Genomic DNA, 15,754 nt, shown 5'->3' with positions numbered 1-15,754 from the left:
GGGGAGAGCGGTAGATGAGAAAGCTGAATGCTACAGGAAGTCAGTGGGAAGGAAAGTTGAAGCTCCATGTTTTTCATTAAAACACTTCTCACACATAATTGATGCGTGTGTGTGTGTGTGTGTGTGCGTGCGTGAGAGAGACGGCGAGAGAAAGACTGATCAGGACACTCGATCACACTTCCTCCCTCAGCAGGAAACTGTTTCCTGTTGGCCTGTGGATGTTTAGGTTTCTGGCTCAGCGTGGGTGTGTGTGTGTGTGTGTGGGGCAGCCTACAGTCCATGTCACATGTGGAGTTTATATGTTCACATCTCACACACCTGGCACTCACTCTCCATTTTTTATCTTACCTCATTTTTCTCCCTTTCTCTCTTTTGCCTTTCATCTTTCCTTCTCTCCTCCTTCTCCTCCCTTTTTCATAACCCCCATCTGGTTTTCTGCCTCACCCTTTTTTAATTTCTCCTTTGTCCTTTGTGTCACCTTGTCGGTCTTTTTCCCTTATTTTTCATTTGTCATTGCCTTTCTCTCTCCCTCCTCCGTCTGTTTTTCTTTTTTTGCCTCGTTCAGCTTCACTTGAACAGAAAATCTCAACTCGACCACAGAAACACACATAGTTTGTCGTTCCAAAGGCAAACACATCCCTCCCTCTCTTCCTCACACACCCCTTCAGCTGAGGCAGAGCTGACACACACACACACACACACACACACACACACACACACACACACACATACATACATACATGCACTAATAAACACATAAATTGCAGTGAGTTTTTCTGCGTTTTCCTGGAATAGAATAGAATAGAAGATCTGACTGACCTGTTTGACGCGGTCTGGGTTGACGGTGGTCTGCGGCTGCAGGATGCTGACCGGCTCTGTCTTCTGGGTGCTCTGAGGCATCTCCCTCACCTTCTCAGCGATGAAGTCATGGACACCGTTCAGCGCCTCCACTGTCCCCTGGATCAGACACACCCGCTCTGTCGTCCCTGCATACACACACACACACAGACAGGTCAGTTTATGAGGTTAAACTGAAGGTACTCTCAAAGTACTTGGAAAATATATAAGGAGCTTTTTAAACAAAAAGAGAAAAACAATAATACAAGCATGTTTTCATCAGCGGCTGCTATGCAAATATTCAAACGAGCGCTTGTTAAGTATTTTGTAACTCTGGCACATCACTGAATGTTATTGAAGACGAAGAAGTAGAAGAAGGAGAAGGAGAATAGGGCGAAGAACGATAATGATTTGTTCATGTTTATGTTGTTCAAATTGACATGTTCAAAATGTTTCCGCAGGTGGGTGGAAATACACAGAAGGCAGGTAAATATTTGATGTAGTACGGGAAATGCTGTCCCAATTCTGACATGAAAACTCACAACTATTTATCTATTTTCATCATTTTTATGTGCAGTTGAAAGTGAAACCAACCCTGGCTCATTTAAAAACAAAAACAAATATGAGATGAGAAAAGATACAAGGAAACTGTAATGATCCCTGCAGGGAAATTACGCTGGTGCACCAACAACAGCAGAGAGACACTGAATTATACAGAAATTGCATTGAAAATCCAAGAGGAGAACAAGTCAAATATATAAAGTATAAAACTAATAAGAAATGTGTAAATATTACATTGCTTAAAGAGGGTTTACCACAGATTTTGGCTGAGATTGTGACAAAAAATACATCTTGATCAGTGCAAGACAGAGTAATAAAGCAAAGACAGACCAATGACACAAAGTCAGTCTGGACTGAAAGGTTAAGGTCTAAAATGAAAATAAAGGCCATAAAAATAGTTATTCTTGACCTCACAGGTAGAATGCAACATTCAGAAAACATCAGAGTTCATATTTCCACTGCATCTTCTTCTCCCGAACATATCAGAAACATTCAGTTTATGTCTGTTTCCAGGACTTTGTCCAATCAGGAAATTAATTCCCTTGTGACCTGAAAAATAAAACATGCTGCTGTGATTTCCAAAAAGTTGTGGAGGTTCAGAGGGTTTACACTCCACCTCTTCAGGAGGAACTAGGATTTATGTTCACTGAGAAATGCATTTACTAGCTCATGTGTTTGTGTGTGTGCATGAATGTACTGCATGTTGTAGTTCATGCACTTCCTCACTCACCAGACACCCAGAATCCCAGTGTCGACAACATGATAAACTAAGCAATTCTATGGGGGGTCAAGAAGAAAATCTGACATAATTAAACAGTGCTCAAGTATATTTAAAATGAAATAGCGAGAATGACGTTTTTTCTTCCACTTTGTTTGGATCCACAAAAGTTTGAATCATGGTCCTTTCTATACAAAGTCCTAATATTTGTGGATTCAAATTTCATAAAATACTACAATTAACACAAGGGCTACAAGCACTTTACTGTTCACACACTGCACACAAAATCACCCTAAACACCATTAAGTACCATACCAGAGTGTTTTCTGGTTAGAACTTTGTTACAAATCATGTATAAATAATATTACTTGTTCGAGGCAGTAGTTGGTTTCCATTAATTTTCCTACAATATTAAAACAGACTCATAAAACTTGTTTCACTTGTAAAACCATCACAGTATATCATCGTTGTGTAGTAATGCAGTATGTGCAAATGGAATTAACACATCTATACTGCATTACCTCATAACAATAATGTTTCTTTGTAAAAAGTCTTAATCATCACTTAGTGAATTAAACCAATGGCTGCCTGAAACAATAAAACATTGTCACACTTCTGCTAAAATATGCAGAACCACCAGAAAAGTGTGGCCCTAACCAACTGGAAATCAGCATGTTAACCTCATACTTAGTGTTTCAAGCCAAAACAATGCCAAATACGAAAGTATTATCACAGTTGTATGACTTCACTGTCTATGACAATGTTGCAGGTTTACATTTTAAGAGACTAAATACATCAGTGTTGGATCCAGAGAGAAAGACCAGTTTTGAAAGACAGACAGACAGACAGACAGACAGACAGACAGAGGGTATAACAGAGGAGAATCTAGGCCAATGCAAAGCCTCTCAGTCCGGCTATATCTCAACAACACACTGAAAGTCAATCTGTCTTTGGCTGTCCCTCTCTCTCACCCTTTTAGCATTTATTCACTCTTTCTCTCCTCTGTTTTCCATTTTTCTTTCTCTCTTCCTCTTCCTTCCTCACAAACGTATCTCCCTTTTGTTCCCCCCATTTCCTCTCCTCTTTTCCCTCTTCCTTCTCTATCCCTCTCCCTTGACTCCAGTATTTAGTGGGATCTACTCTTATCTCAGCTCAGCAGCGTGTCAGTTAGCGCTTCCTGTCTCTTCCCTCTCCCTGCATTGTTGGACTGGCCTCGCTCGGCCCTCTTTGGCTGCACTGGAAGCAAAGGGATTGACGGAATGAAAGACAAAAGCTGTACAGTATGTGTGTATGTGGAGGGGGGAGGTGATGGTACATCATGGTAGACGGGAAGAGAGCTCAAGAAGCCAAATTAAAGGCACTTTTAATGCTGCCTAGAATCTAGAATTTTTTTCAGAAACAACACTGGTCAAAGCAGGCTGCAATGTCGAATTAAAAACAGTCCTAAATGTTAAAAATGTTCTTTGTCATGACTGAATTTAGGATTTTCTAATGCTTTTAATGGCCTAAATTGTGTACTTGAACCCCCTGTAGATGAAAAATTGAATGTTTAGCCTACAGGATGGAGCAGTTGAAACAACAGAGGCTAAAAATAAAACACACAGCATATTCAGGCATTTGCAGCATTTGGCTACCTGGCCAATCTGGATCTTTGTAACGCCTGTTAGCATTACAGTGAAATTAATTCCCATGCCTATTTTTACAGTCTGTTGACAGCAGTGACAAACAGTTTCTGTTGACAGCTGCTGAATGCTTCACTTTGGCCGAGTGAGTGTGACAACTAGCCAACAAAAATTATGTTAGCATGACATTTCAGGTGTAGCCACATGCTAACACTTCGTTGATGAGCATTTCAGCCTAATTCTGCATTAAATTCAGCATTAGTGAGCAGAGTGACATGACTGGTGGAGTTTGTGTGTGCGTGTGCTGATACTGAGGAAACTGGGCTTTGCCTCTCCCTGACAGCTGGTGCCCTCTGGGTAATCTGGACTTGTCCAATCAGAAGCAAGGATTAGCAGGCCATTGTCTTGGCATGAATGTGTGTTTCTCTTTATGTCTAGCTTGTGATTGCGTGTGCATGCATTTGTATGCGTGCATGATGAGTGTAAAGGTAGCAGAAAAGGCCACTCAAGATCATACGGAAGCTACTGTACAGCTGTGCCACTGTAGCAAGGACCCTCTTCATTTCATTATATTTACTTTACTGATATTTACTTTACTGATACTTTTATGTATAATGAGTGCGTACTGTTTAACATCTTTAAGGTTCTTGACAATACACAGGTAATTAAACGCTTGAACTTTGCAGTGTTAAAGTGGTATTATGGTCCATTGAAGTGTTGCAGTGGTAGCACTGTACGTTCATACAGTAAAGGGACTGATTTATAGTTTGGGCTCATCACTTTCTTTTCTTTTTCCTCCCATTTTTACTAAAAAATACACTTATTAGAGCAGATTGGTTTAAAATTGGTGTCTTTTTTTTATTTGGAGTCATTCTGTCTACGGACTCCTGAGAAACATATTTGGCTCTTTAGCTAGTCACTAACGTTATCTGTCTGTCCTACAGTGGGTTTATCAGAGCTTGTTTGTTGAAACAAAGGGTCTGCTGCAGTTGGAAGTTAGGTTGATGAAAGCACTGAGAATGAGTCAAACATTAAAGCTGCTGTAAAACTAAAAGTATAAGCTAACCGAGGCTAAAAAGCACCATAGAGCTGCAGAGTTGAATGATAACAGCATCTTTTATGTCTTATTTTAATTAGAGCTTTAAATTTATGTTGACCCAGATTTTATCTCCCCATGTACAGTATCTGAAAGTTATCTCTTGCTGTAAGAAGACGCAGCAGTTCACACAAAAGTGGCCCTCTTGTTGTAGTCACAGCTCAGAAAATCTTTCTGGAAACAGAAAGGGAAACAAACTGAGGAGAAAATACGAATGGACTGCTAATTATGATCATGCTCGGAGGAAAGTTTGGTGAATCTAAATATGAAATAAATATGTGTTTTATTTTGCGTCTTGTTTATCCTTCAGCAACCACACAAAGACACAGCCACAAACACACAAATGCAAAACCAGCGACAACAGAATTCCTCAGTGATCAAGAGTGAGCTCCACTGGCAATAATTTCAGTACTGGTCCCTCTGGTACAAGACATAACTGTGTGTGGGTGTCTTTGCACAGTACAGACCTTTGCATTTCCCCTTGTAAAATTAACTCATCATTTGGCATTTTAACGGTTGTAAGCTGTTTCCAAACTTGATGTGCTGCAGCTGCTGAAGCAATATCGGCTCAATGTCGTTAAGACTCCTGCATTTAAATAAGTTTATGGGACATTTTTCATGTTGCTCCTGTAGACATAGAACATTACAGGCAGAACAAAATACAGTATATGTAATATTCCTATTCATAATGTGCATGAACACAGTCAACTCGAGCCATTTTTCCACTGCAGGAGCTTAGTAAAACATAAAGTTGTCATGGGGTTTCCTTTATTGTAAGGGTTTCAAACTCCATGAACTCCATGTTTCAGGTGTTGTCAAACCTTATAGGTCAAGCAAATGATGGATTACTAGAATAAACACAAAACAAGAACCACCAACCGCATTTGCAACAACTCCTGACCACTGATGTGCATTTCAAACAACCATGTTAAAGTCCTGACAGGTAGCCTTGGGAAGAAGATAGAGCTAAGAGACAAACCCGTATGTTACAGTGCTTGGGAAAATTGGAGATGCACTATAGGGCTAAATAATATAGGTAAACATCAAACAAGATTATGCAAAGACCACAAATCAAAGATCTCAACAGAGACTGGAGCAAACAAAAAGAACAAGAATCACGATTTGTAAAAGACAGTGAAAATACAAAGAAATACGCTCTAAAGTCTTAAAACATTTTTAAATATTCGGGTTATAGAAACTTTCAGGTTAGGTTAAACTCCTAAGATGAAACACCTGCAACTGTGCCAGCAAAGGACTAATAATGCCAGGGGTTTTGACTTCCACTGAGTCACAGATATAGAAAAAATCTATTCAGTTCCGGTAATTAACTGGTAAATATTCAGTAAATAATAAACAGTAAATACTGTTTACTGTGTAGCTTGCAGCATATTTCCAGTCTAGTGTCACACTGGACAAACCAACACTGAGTACAAAATGTACAAGAGGTTGATGAGGATTGAAAATGAAAAGCAAACGTCTGTGAAATTCATACCGGACATGAACTTCAGCTCGCTATTTCCACAGTGACCAAGTGACCCAACACCACTTCGTTCAACACCAGAACACTCATCATCATCATCATCATTATCATGATCCAGGCTGCGGACCCTGGCAGTTGTTTTTATTATAGTCTAACTAGCATGACTCACTCCTTCCTCCTCTGCTCTCCTCCTCCTCCTCCTCCTCCTCCTCCCGTCCCTGATGATCAGGGAGGCACTGGAGGCAGCAGACAGAAAGCACACTCCTCAGATTTCTCACTCACAGTAACACACAGCAACATATGTATGCTAAGTATGACAATGCATGGTGCTGCTGGATAGACTCCAGGATGAGGGGCTGCAGAAGGTCCCTAAGTGCTAAAAATCTAACTCAGAAAGCATGTTAACAAGGCAGAGATCATAGCATGTGGGAGGGGACGCATCCACCCTCTGCTGCTGCAGCTTTTTGTTGCATTACAGCTGAACAGTCAAACTGGCCTGTGGAGTAAATACTCAATGTAGGAGTGAGGAGAATGATTTGTCAGTGTGACCTCTCGCACACCGCTGCAGTGATGTAGTTACAGTGGCTCCTCAATGAAAAGATGTCTCGGTGTCTCTCGGCATGTTAATTGCAGCAGAGCGGTCAACCTGCAGCTAGCAGCCATGATTCACTCACTCCAGCCGAGGGTGGGGAGAGCTGGGCGCTCTGGTCGACCGTAGCTGAGAATAAAGTCACATTGAAGTCACACTAGTTTCTAGTGTTTTAAAGGTCATGGCCAGGATGTAGATTTCATACTTTTACAAGTTCAGTTTATTCGTTGAGAGCACTACTCTCTGTGAAAACAGTGGTATATTTTCTGTCGATCTGAAAAAAAAACAAACTTGCAGGCTTCCTAACTTCGTGGAAGTGCAATAACAAATATTACAGAGAGAGTACATTTATAATTGAATCATCATCAGCAGATTATGTAGTACATAACATTGTAATTTTTTTCCTGATAATGTTTCATAATTAAATATACATATATTTTGAAAATTATAGTGTGTAGAATATTGAGTATATTTTTGCTATGTGTATATATTGCTTTATGACAAACTCTTTTTGTCTTGTATCTGTAATGAGTAAAATGACTGATGAATAAAAAATAAATGATTCCATTTGTACATTAGTATGAGCTCATTCAGTTCTCACAGTGGGGAAAATGTCCTGCTACAGTGAATGGCATAAAAAGATAAATCAAGACAGCTGCAAACTTGGGCACTGAGGAATATTTGATCTAAATAAATTTAGAGGCCATGATCTAAAAATCTGGTGAAGAAATGTCAGAGCTTCCATGACCTGACAAATGCTATTCCTTCTTGGTTCATTAATGTTGTTTTTCAGTTCAGACAACTCCTAAAGGCATAACCAGTCTGGTTTCCACTATATTTCTCCTGAAAACCACCAGCTAGTGTGAATGTCATATTCGGGTAATTCCTGCAAAGTGACCCATTTGTAAATATAAAAAATCACAATCCCCTGAGAGTCCTTTAAGGATCCCTTAAGTTCCCTGTCTGGAGTAAGTTTCTCAAACTTTGTTAATATTTGAGAAACATCAGCAGAGAATAACAGAACAGACAGGAAGAAGAGACAAGATGTGACAGCATTGCCAGAGGTCTTGTGTTCACAGGTACATGATGTTCATCCCCTGCTATGCTGAGATATACAGCTTTTTCACTTCTAGCACCACTCTGATGGAAAAAACATCAGCAGGAGAGAGAACGACAACTGATAGAAAGAGATACAGAGGTTCACACGACTTCTGTCACATCCGAAAAGCATCAAGCGAGTGGAAGGGTGAGGGAAAGACAGAGAAATGGACAGAAACTCAGAGAGGGAGAGGCAGATCGGCACAGAGTCACGACAGTAATGTCAAAATGGAGTGAGACCATACAAAAAGGGAGACCAACAGACAAGCACAGAGATAGACAGACTGGGATGCAGAGAGAGAAACCTTCGTGAAGCCTGTCACAACAACGTAACATCAGAAAAACAGAGAGCAAAAGAGACAAAAAGTTGGGGTGATTCTGCAAGATATATCCAGAAATGTAGACAGACAGACCTGAACAACAGATAGATACATGCTTTGTAGGAAACACCTTTTTAGATGCCTTTTTAAACTACAGTTTTAGATCAAAATCTGTATCTCCAAGATATATCTCTTTAAAGTAGAGGAACAAAAGCTGTCTTGCTTTCAAGTTTTTGGCTTGAAATTTATAATTCACCTAAACATCTTCTAGAAGATTTGATAACATGTCAGAAAATCAAACTCAACTTACAGGGGAACACAAACAGAATAAATAAATGACCATGCTTATATAAAGGATTTGAAGGATGACTTTCTCATATATATTCCTCATATTTAATATATATACAGCTGTTATTAATATCTAATTAATCGAACTCAGAACTAAAGATTAAACGCAATCAAAGAGGACAGGAACAGATGGAATTACAAAACATTATGTTGCAGAGGGACACAAACAGACATAGAGATATATAACTATGACTTAATAATAAAAAATAACAAAAATCCATCTCGTAGTGTAAAATAACCCTGCTCCATCCGAGCTGATTAGAAGCACAGCGAGACGTGGCGGCTGGTTTAATGTAAGCTCATTAAACAGATCTCCTTAGGCTGCGGATAAGCTCAGGTTAACTGGCTACCTTTGATCAGATCTGTAGGATTAGCCGGCTGTTAGAGGTGCAGCTCAACACCTTGTTGTTCCGGAGGGTTACAGAATAAGTACTATGACTTGTAGGACAACAGAATAAGACAGAGAGGGCAAACAGGCAGAAGAGAACTGAGATGAAGGTCACCTGGAGAGCGTGATGTTTGTGTGTCTCTTCATCACAGTTTCATACAATTTCCACTAAGTGGGAAATATGTGACAAGCCACACATTTCACTTTCACTTCCAGTACTAAAAACTTGAAAGGTGTAACATAAGATTGGTGCCGAAAGTGTTATCTGTCCTGGTCCTGGCCTTCTGGAATCCACGTCGGACTACACTGGTCAATTACAATTGTAAAAGGAGTTTACTTCCTGTTTTGTGTTGTAAGGCAACAAAGCAGAATTCCCACAAGAAGCTATTCTGTGGCACACCGATAAACATTTAAGAAAGTAGTCTGAGGAGGCTGATAATCTCCTGTTCTCTCATTGTTTCTCTGATGATGAATGAATGTGCTAATGACGTATTTGATGTTTCAATGCTACATGTAGTACCTCTAAATCCACAAATCACCTTCTGTCACACAATAAAGAGCCCTGTTCAACCTGATCTTACTCTACATTGAAATTGCCTCAGCTTCTCTGCACAATAGCCTCCCGTAATGTGGAAAAAGGAACTGGCAACGACCAATATGCCTCTGTCAGTGAGAGATGGATGGAATTATTGAATGACACCCCAATAAGCCAATGGAAATAACCACACAGACCTCAGTATCCAATTAAAAAGGTTTTACGGCCTAATGAGCAGGCCCAGCTGTAGGGACAAAAGCAGAGCGTTGACCACCCAAACAGAAGGAGACAAAAAAGAAAAGAGAGGGAAATAATAAATGTCATTTATTCTTGTCACTCTTATTGATTACATTGAAACACTGAAAAACACTTAATAGCAATAAGAAAATTAAAGATAGATAGATAGATAGATAGATAGATAGATAGATAGATAGATATTTCTTGCATAACTGCTGCTGCAAAGTTTTTGCCTGCAACTGTAAACCAGCGGAGGAGGTGGTCAGCCTCCCCTTGACTGATCCTGCTCAGTTACCTTGGCAACTGACAGTCTCACCTCCCCCCCAACAATGCATACACACTTGCACACATACACTCACACACAATTGTGAATATATACCAAACACACACACTCTTTCATGCAGCTGGGCAGCTGTTGGTGATGTCATGAGTTGTTTTTCCAAAAAGGAGAGAGAGGGAAAGAGAGAGAGAGAAAGTATGACTGCATGTGCTGATGTAATCAGGGGCAGTAAGGAAACTTGGACCTGTTATCTGCTGCAGATGACCAAGTCTTCATCAGAGAGGGAACAGGACAGAAAGATAGGAAGGAGAGGAAGCAAGAGAGGAAAGATGAAAGGAAGGAAGAAATGTATCCATGTTTAAAGAAAGATGGAAAAATTAAGGATAGGAGAATAGAGGAAAGAGGGAAAAGAGAAAAACTGTAAAAGCAAACTGTAAAACAAAGAGGAAAGAAAAGATCAAGAAAGAAACCTAGAGCAAACTAAAATAGAAAAATGTAAAGAAAAGGAAACAAGAAAGCAAACAAGAAAATAAAGAAGGAAAGATTAATCTGAGCTTGGTCCAAACACTGCAGCTTATGTGGATAAAAATGTGATGGTTGCTTTGTAACGGGCTGGCAGAGTTCAGCCCGTCTCTCAAGCCTACAGGGCTGTAATACACACTCTCCCACTGGCTTCCACATCTTTTACACCAGACAAAATCATGGTCAATTAGGAAAAATATGTTAAATCCTGGAGGTACTGTGGTCACTGAGCCTGGGGTGCTGCTTTTACTGGTCTTTACTTACTTTTACTTACTTCACAACAAAACAGGAAAAACAGAAGATATCCTGGAGTATCAACAGACTGAGGAGCAAACGCTCTCAAGATAAAAGCCCCTGTATATTTCCAGAATATGGGTTCTGCTACAGCTAATGAATGTTATTTTGAGATAAGAAAACTCCATACAGACATTTGCTGTAAACCATGCTCACATTGCTCCATGTGGGACATTCACAGCACTCTGAAAACACTGTACAAGGTATGAAGACTTACTAATCAGCAGTATTTAAGGGTAACAAATAACTAAATGCACAAATACCACAAAGAACCAAAAAAGTATACACAGACTTTTAGAATAGGGAAGCACAAAGAATCACAAAAAAACAACAAGTATTTGTGGTACTTACCAACAAAACAACCCCCCAAAGTACCACAACAAATTCCACCTCCACAAAAGACCAATATACTACAAAATGCCACAATCAACATATAAAGGCCTTTTACTACAGATTATTGTACTTATTCAATCATTTTAAAGTTCGCTTTGTTTTTTTTATTGTAATATAACATATTTTTACCAGTTTGACACTACAAGCAGCACACTTTTTCTTCATGGAACATGTACTCAGAGAGTCGTGTTTAACATTAATGTTAAGTTATGTGTCATTTCCTGTCTCTTCTTTTCTTCTTCAAAATTCTACCTTCCCTCCGCACTCTTCTTCTCCTATTTTTAAAAATCATTTTTTAAAGCAACACCAGGAACAAGCCTCCCTCCCTCAGTTCCTCTCACTCAGTGTTTCTGCACACTCACTCTCCCCCTGTGTCCCTCCTCTCCTCCACCCTCAACCCCCTCCTCTTCCCCTTTCTTTCCTCTCTTCCTTTATCTGTCCTGAGGTCCAGCAGTGACAGAGCACTCAGTGAGAAGAATAAGGAACTCTCTCTAAAGAATAACAAAAGAATCTGGAAGAAAAGGAAGGAATTCCTCTTCTCTGATGTAATGCTTTTCACTTGGAGAGTCCTGCTGCTCTCCGTCCAGTCTCCACCTCCATGTCCTTCACTTTCTCCAATCCAAGTCCCTTTGCTGGGTATCTGCCCCCTTCATAAATCCACTTCTTTCATCTGAATCATGATTTAGAAGCCAAATTCAAGGATGCAATGCAAAAATCTGTCAACATTCCTGGTAAAATGGAGGCATATTTTGAAGTGATTAATGATTAATAATGTTAAGGATGGCTGCAAAGTGCCTATTGTAAGAGTAAAGAAATGAAGCTGTCATGGCATGTAGGAGCCCTTTAATGAACTTATGCTGACAGGAGCAGCCACACACTGACTGTAGCAGGGATTTAAACTTTTGGCACTTTTCTTTCACTTTCTCCTAACATCCTGTCCATTTCAAACTGTTTATATGTAAACTTTGGGGAAAGAATTTACATTTTTAAAGCTTTTCTGTGTATGTGTTGAAAAATGTTAAATCCCCTTTCTACCATCCTTTCCTCCTCTGTTTTCTGTTTCTCTTTACTCTCCTTCCGAGCTGGAAAAAGTTAAATCCCAAAAGCAGTAAGTTTACATTAGTCTTCACTATATCAAGCAAAAGTTTTTATTTTGAAGATTCTCCGTGATGTGTCTGATGTAGATTTTTTTTTAGCTGGTCACTTTTCATTTCTAATAATATGAGAATGAAAGGTTCCTCCTGATACTGTGCTGTGTAGGATTATTTTTGCTTTCCACTAAGAAATGGCATGTTTTGTCCTGTGATAAAAACAGCCTTTTCTCACCATTTGTCTGCACTATCCGCCCTCAGTTCAGCTCTTCTCCCCTGTTTCCCATCATCCTCCCCCTTCTCCCCCCATCCTTGCCTCCCTCTCTTGTCTTGTCTTTCTCTCTTTGGCAGAAGGACTGGTGTTGCCCAAGTGACCCGATCCATGCTGAGCAAACAGCTGAAAAGATGCCATGGCCGCCTCTCCTCCTCTCTCCACTTGTCCCTCTCATATCCACTTTATTCCCTTTTGTCTTTACTCCTCAAAATGTTCCCCCCACTTATTTCCTACTATTGACCTCTTGTACCTTTCTCCTACCCTCATCACTTCCGCCTCGACCCCTTTCTCTTTCCACTTCTCTTCCTCCTCCCTTCTTTCTTTCTCTTTCCATCACTCTGTTGTACCTGCTGTCACATTCATCTGAAAGCTGCCAGGCTGCCCTCAGCAACAAGAGAGAGTAGAAAACAGAGAGGAAATTTAACTAGAAAAAAGCTTACAATAAGAGCCCAGGATTTGAAAAAGCACCTGGCAAAGTGCTTTTCTGTTCTTTTAAAAGCACAAGGAGACTCTCCCTCAAAATACCTTAGTGGAGCCTAAACCGATGTCTTAGAATTGGATGATTTTTAAAAAATCTACAGTCAGACCCTTTCCTGACAATGAAAACGGTTCATTTATAAACCATTTATTGCTTCTGAAATTTATTATTCTTGAAATTTCTTTCTATTGATAAAGTAGAGAGTTTCTTTCTCATTCCCTATGAACTTACATTATATCATATATATAATATAGTATTTGCAAGTGCAGTAGATGGATGGATATGAGCTTTTATTAACTATTAAGACATTTATTCATTTAGCTGACGCTTTTATCCAAAGCGAATTACAATTGCTATATAAGTAAGAGGTCGCACGCTCAGGGACACATTGGTAGATGGGTCACAGTGGGGAATTGAACCCAGGTCTCTCACACAAAAGGCATGTGTCTTATCCATGCGCCATCACCACCCAGAGTGGGGGAAGTCAAGACAAGTTCATTTTTTATGTTCCTTTCCTGAGTACATTTGGTCATAATGTTTCAAGAAACACAAGAACACAAAAAACACTAACATGCACTTGTTTTTGTCTCTTAGTAGGACGTTGTATTGACAAGACTCAAGCTTGTGCAGCTTTCTGTCCCTAAATGGGAGGTGAGTCTCCATAATGTGGCGGTCTTATAACATTTTTTTGTCACTACAATGTGAGTAATATGAGTAAACATGCTACATATATATCTGCAGGTGAACAGGTGTAACAAATATTACAAACAAGACATAGATTAAAAAGGAAGTGACTGTAATGACGAGAACAGACAGCTGTAATAACGTGTTCCACACACACACACACAAAGACAAACAGATGCAAACACACAAAATCTTGTCTCATGTCATTAAATGATGAGATTTCAGGAACTCTTCTGCACACAAGTACACACACTCACACACTTACGGAAAGAACGCAGACACACTCGCACACACTCAGCTCAGCTCTCTGGCTCTCCAGAAAGTCACACATCTCACTATGCAACCACAACCAACTATATATACACACCTAATCATCTGCATACTCATCTGTCTTCTACACACAACACACACATGCACAGCTCGTTTGTGTCCTCGGAGGGCCTGCGCGGTAACTGGACCTCGTGTGAATTCCCAAACCAGTTCAACACTGTTCTGATTTTACTCACACCCTCACATACACACACTACGTAGAAACACACACAGATGCAGACACATAAGCACAAATGCAGATTTCTCTCTCAAACACATACACACACACACACACACACACACAGACACACACACTAAATGACCGTCACTGAATAATGAAGTGACAGAAAGAGAGAGAGAATTTCTTGCTTTCCTCTCTCTCTCTTTAAGACCACAGGCCCTTCTTTCCTACACTTGCATCTATTCTTTTCTCTCTTCCTCTTCTCTGTCTCTTTTTCCATTTCTTTCTTTCTGGTCCTACTCTTCTATCTGTTTCTCTCTCTTTCAGCATTCTCTATCTTCTTCTGTCTAAATCTACTGCTTATGCAGGGACTAATTCAGGAGCTAAAACGCCTTTTAGTGTGCATGTTTGTGTTTCCATTACAGCTGAACAACCAAGAAATATAAGCAAACTAGACTGATAATTTATAGCTTTTGAGGCATAATTTTTGGACAAGACAAGAAAACAACCACGTTACTATGCTGATCTTTGTAATTTAGTGCTGTGGGTTTCTTTCTGGAAGTTTTCTGTTGTAACTACATTGAAAGAATTAGTAAATAAAGTTGTTCCATTCCTCTCCTCTTAAGACTAGTTAGAAAGTTAGCTCCAGAACTGTCCTCTGAACATCCATAACATTATAGGAAATTCCCATCTCTTGTCTTAATATTGACATTGACCTAGAGTATGGATGAAAGTGAAAATGACGATTATCAGTAATGTTCACTCGGAAGTTCTGCTTCAATCAGGTGCATGCCAAGGGCAGACCTCTGTTTAGCAGCCTTTTTCGTGCCAATGAATGAGGAGGTCGACCAATGACAAGTCACTAGCCTTACTGCTTGTGAAATGATCATTCTGGTAGCAAAACAAAATCTCAAAGCTGCCTTGCTCAAAGGCATGCAGACTGGACATTGGATGTCCATTGAAAAGGAGGATAGCTGTGTTTGGATTGGCAGGATGAGGCTGCAACTCATCAGATAACACACTGACCTTCTGCAGCTCTGAGAATGTAAGTGCTTTTGTGAAATCATGTACATAGTTCCACACAAACACTCACAGAGACACACACTCCAGCTCTGACACTCTCCGTCTTCAACTCGTTGAGCGTTATCTCCCCTGGTAGTATCTGGTGTCACACAACTGCCTTGATGGAGCCACACCTGTCTTCCTGTCCAGCACACACACACACACACACACACACACACACCCCTCCTTCAGCTCTTAACCGCACTGCTCTGTGTCCCAAAGCCTCAACGTTATCTAAACATTCCCCTCCAACCTCTGCTTTAGTGTGTATGTGTAAGGTGTGATTACATGCTTTCATTATATGTGGACACGCATGAGTGTGTATCCGTGTGTGTGCACATGTGTTTTGTCCTTGCG

The 15,754-nt window shown here is 40.1% G+C and overlaps 1 protein-coding gene across 1 annotated transcript in view; it reads right to left on the bottom strand.

Annotated features, from left to right (window-relative positions):
* The window catches only part of LOC123985297 (RNA-binding protein Nova-1-like), a 77,311-nt gene that overhangs the window by 18,704 nt on the left and 42,853 nt on the right, over positions 1 to 15,754 (bottom strand). Inside the window, exon 4 of the mRNA XM_046072755.1 lies at positions 820 to 986. Within this exon, the coding sequence (XP_045928711.1) occupies positions 820 to 986 (167 nt within the window). The remainder of the gene's footprint in view (positions 1 to 819; positions 987 to 15,754) is intronic.

The sequence above is a fragment of the Micropterus dolomieu genome, linkage group LG17 (genome assembly GCF_021292245.1).
Source record: "Micropterus dolomieu isolate WLL.071019.BEF.003 ecotype Adirondacks linkage group LG17, ASM2129224v1, whole genome shotgun sequence".
Taxonomy (NCBI): domain Eukaryota; kingdom Metazoa; phylum Chordata; class Actinopteri; order Centrarchiformes; family Centrarchidae; genus Micropterus; species Micropterus dolomieu.
Note: the sequence above shows the minus strand (reverse complement) of the source record. Positions and strands in the feature narration are given on the sequence as shown.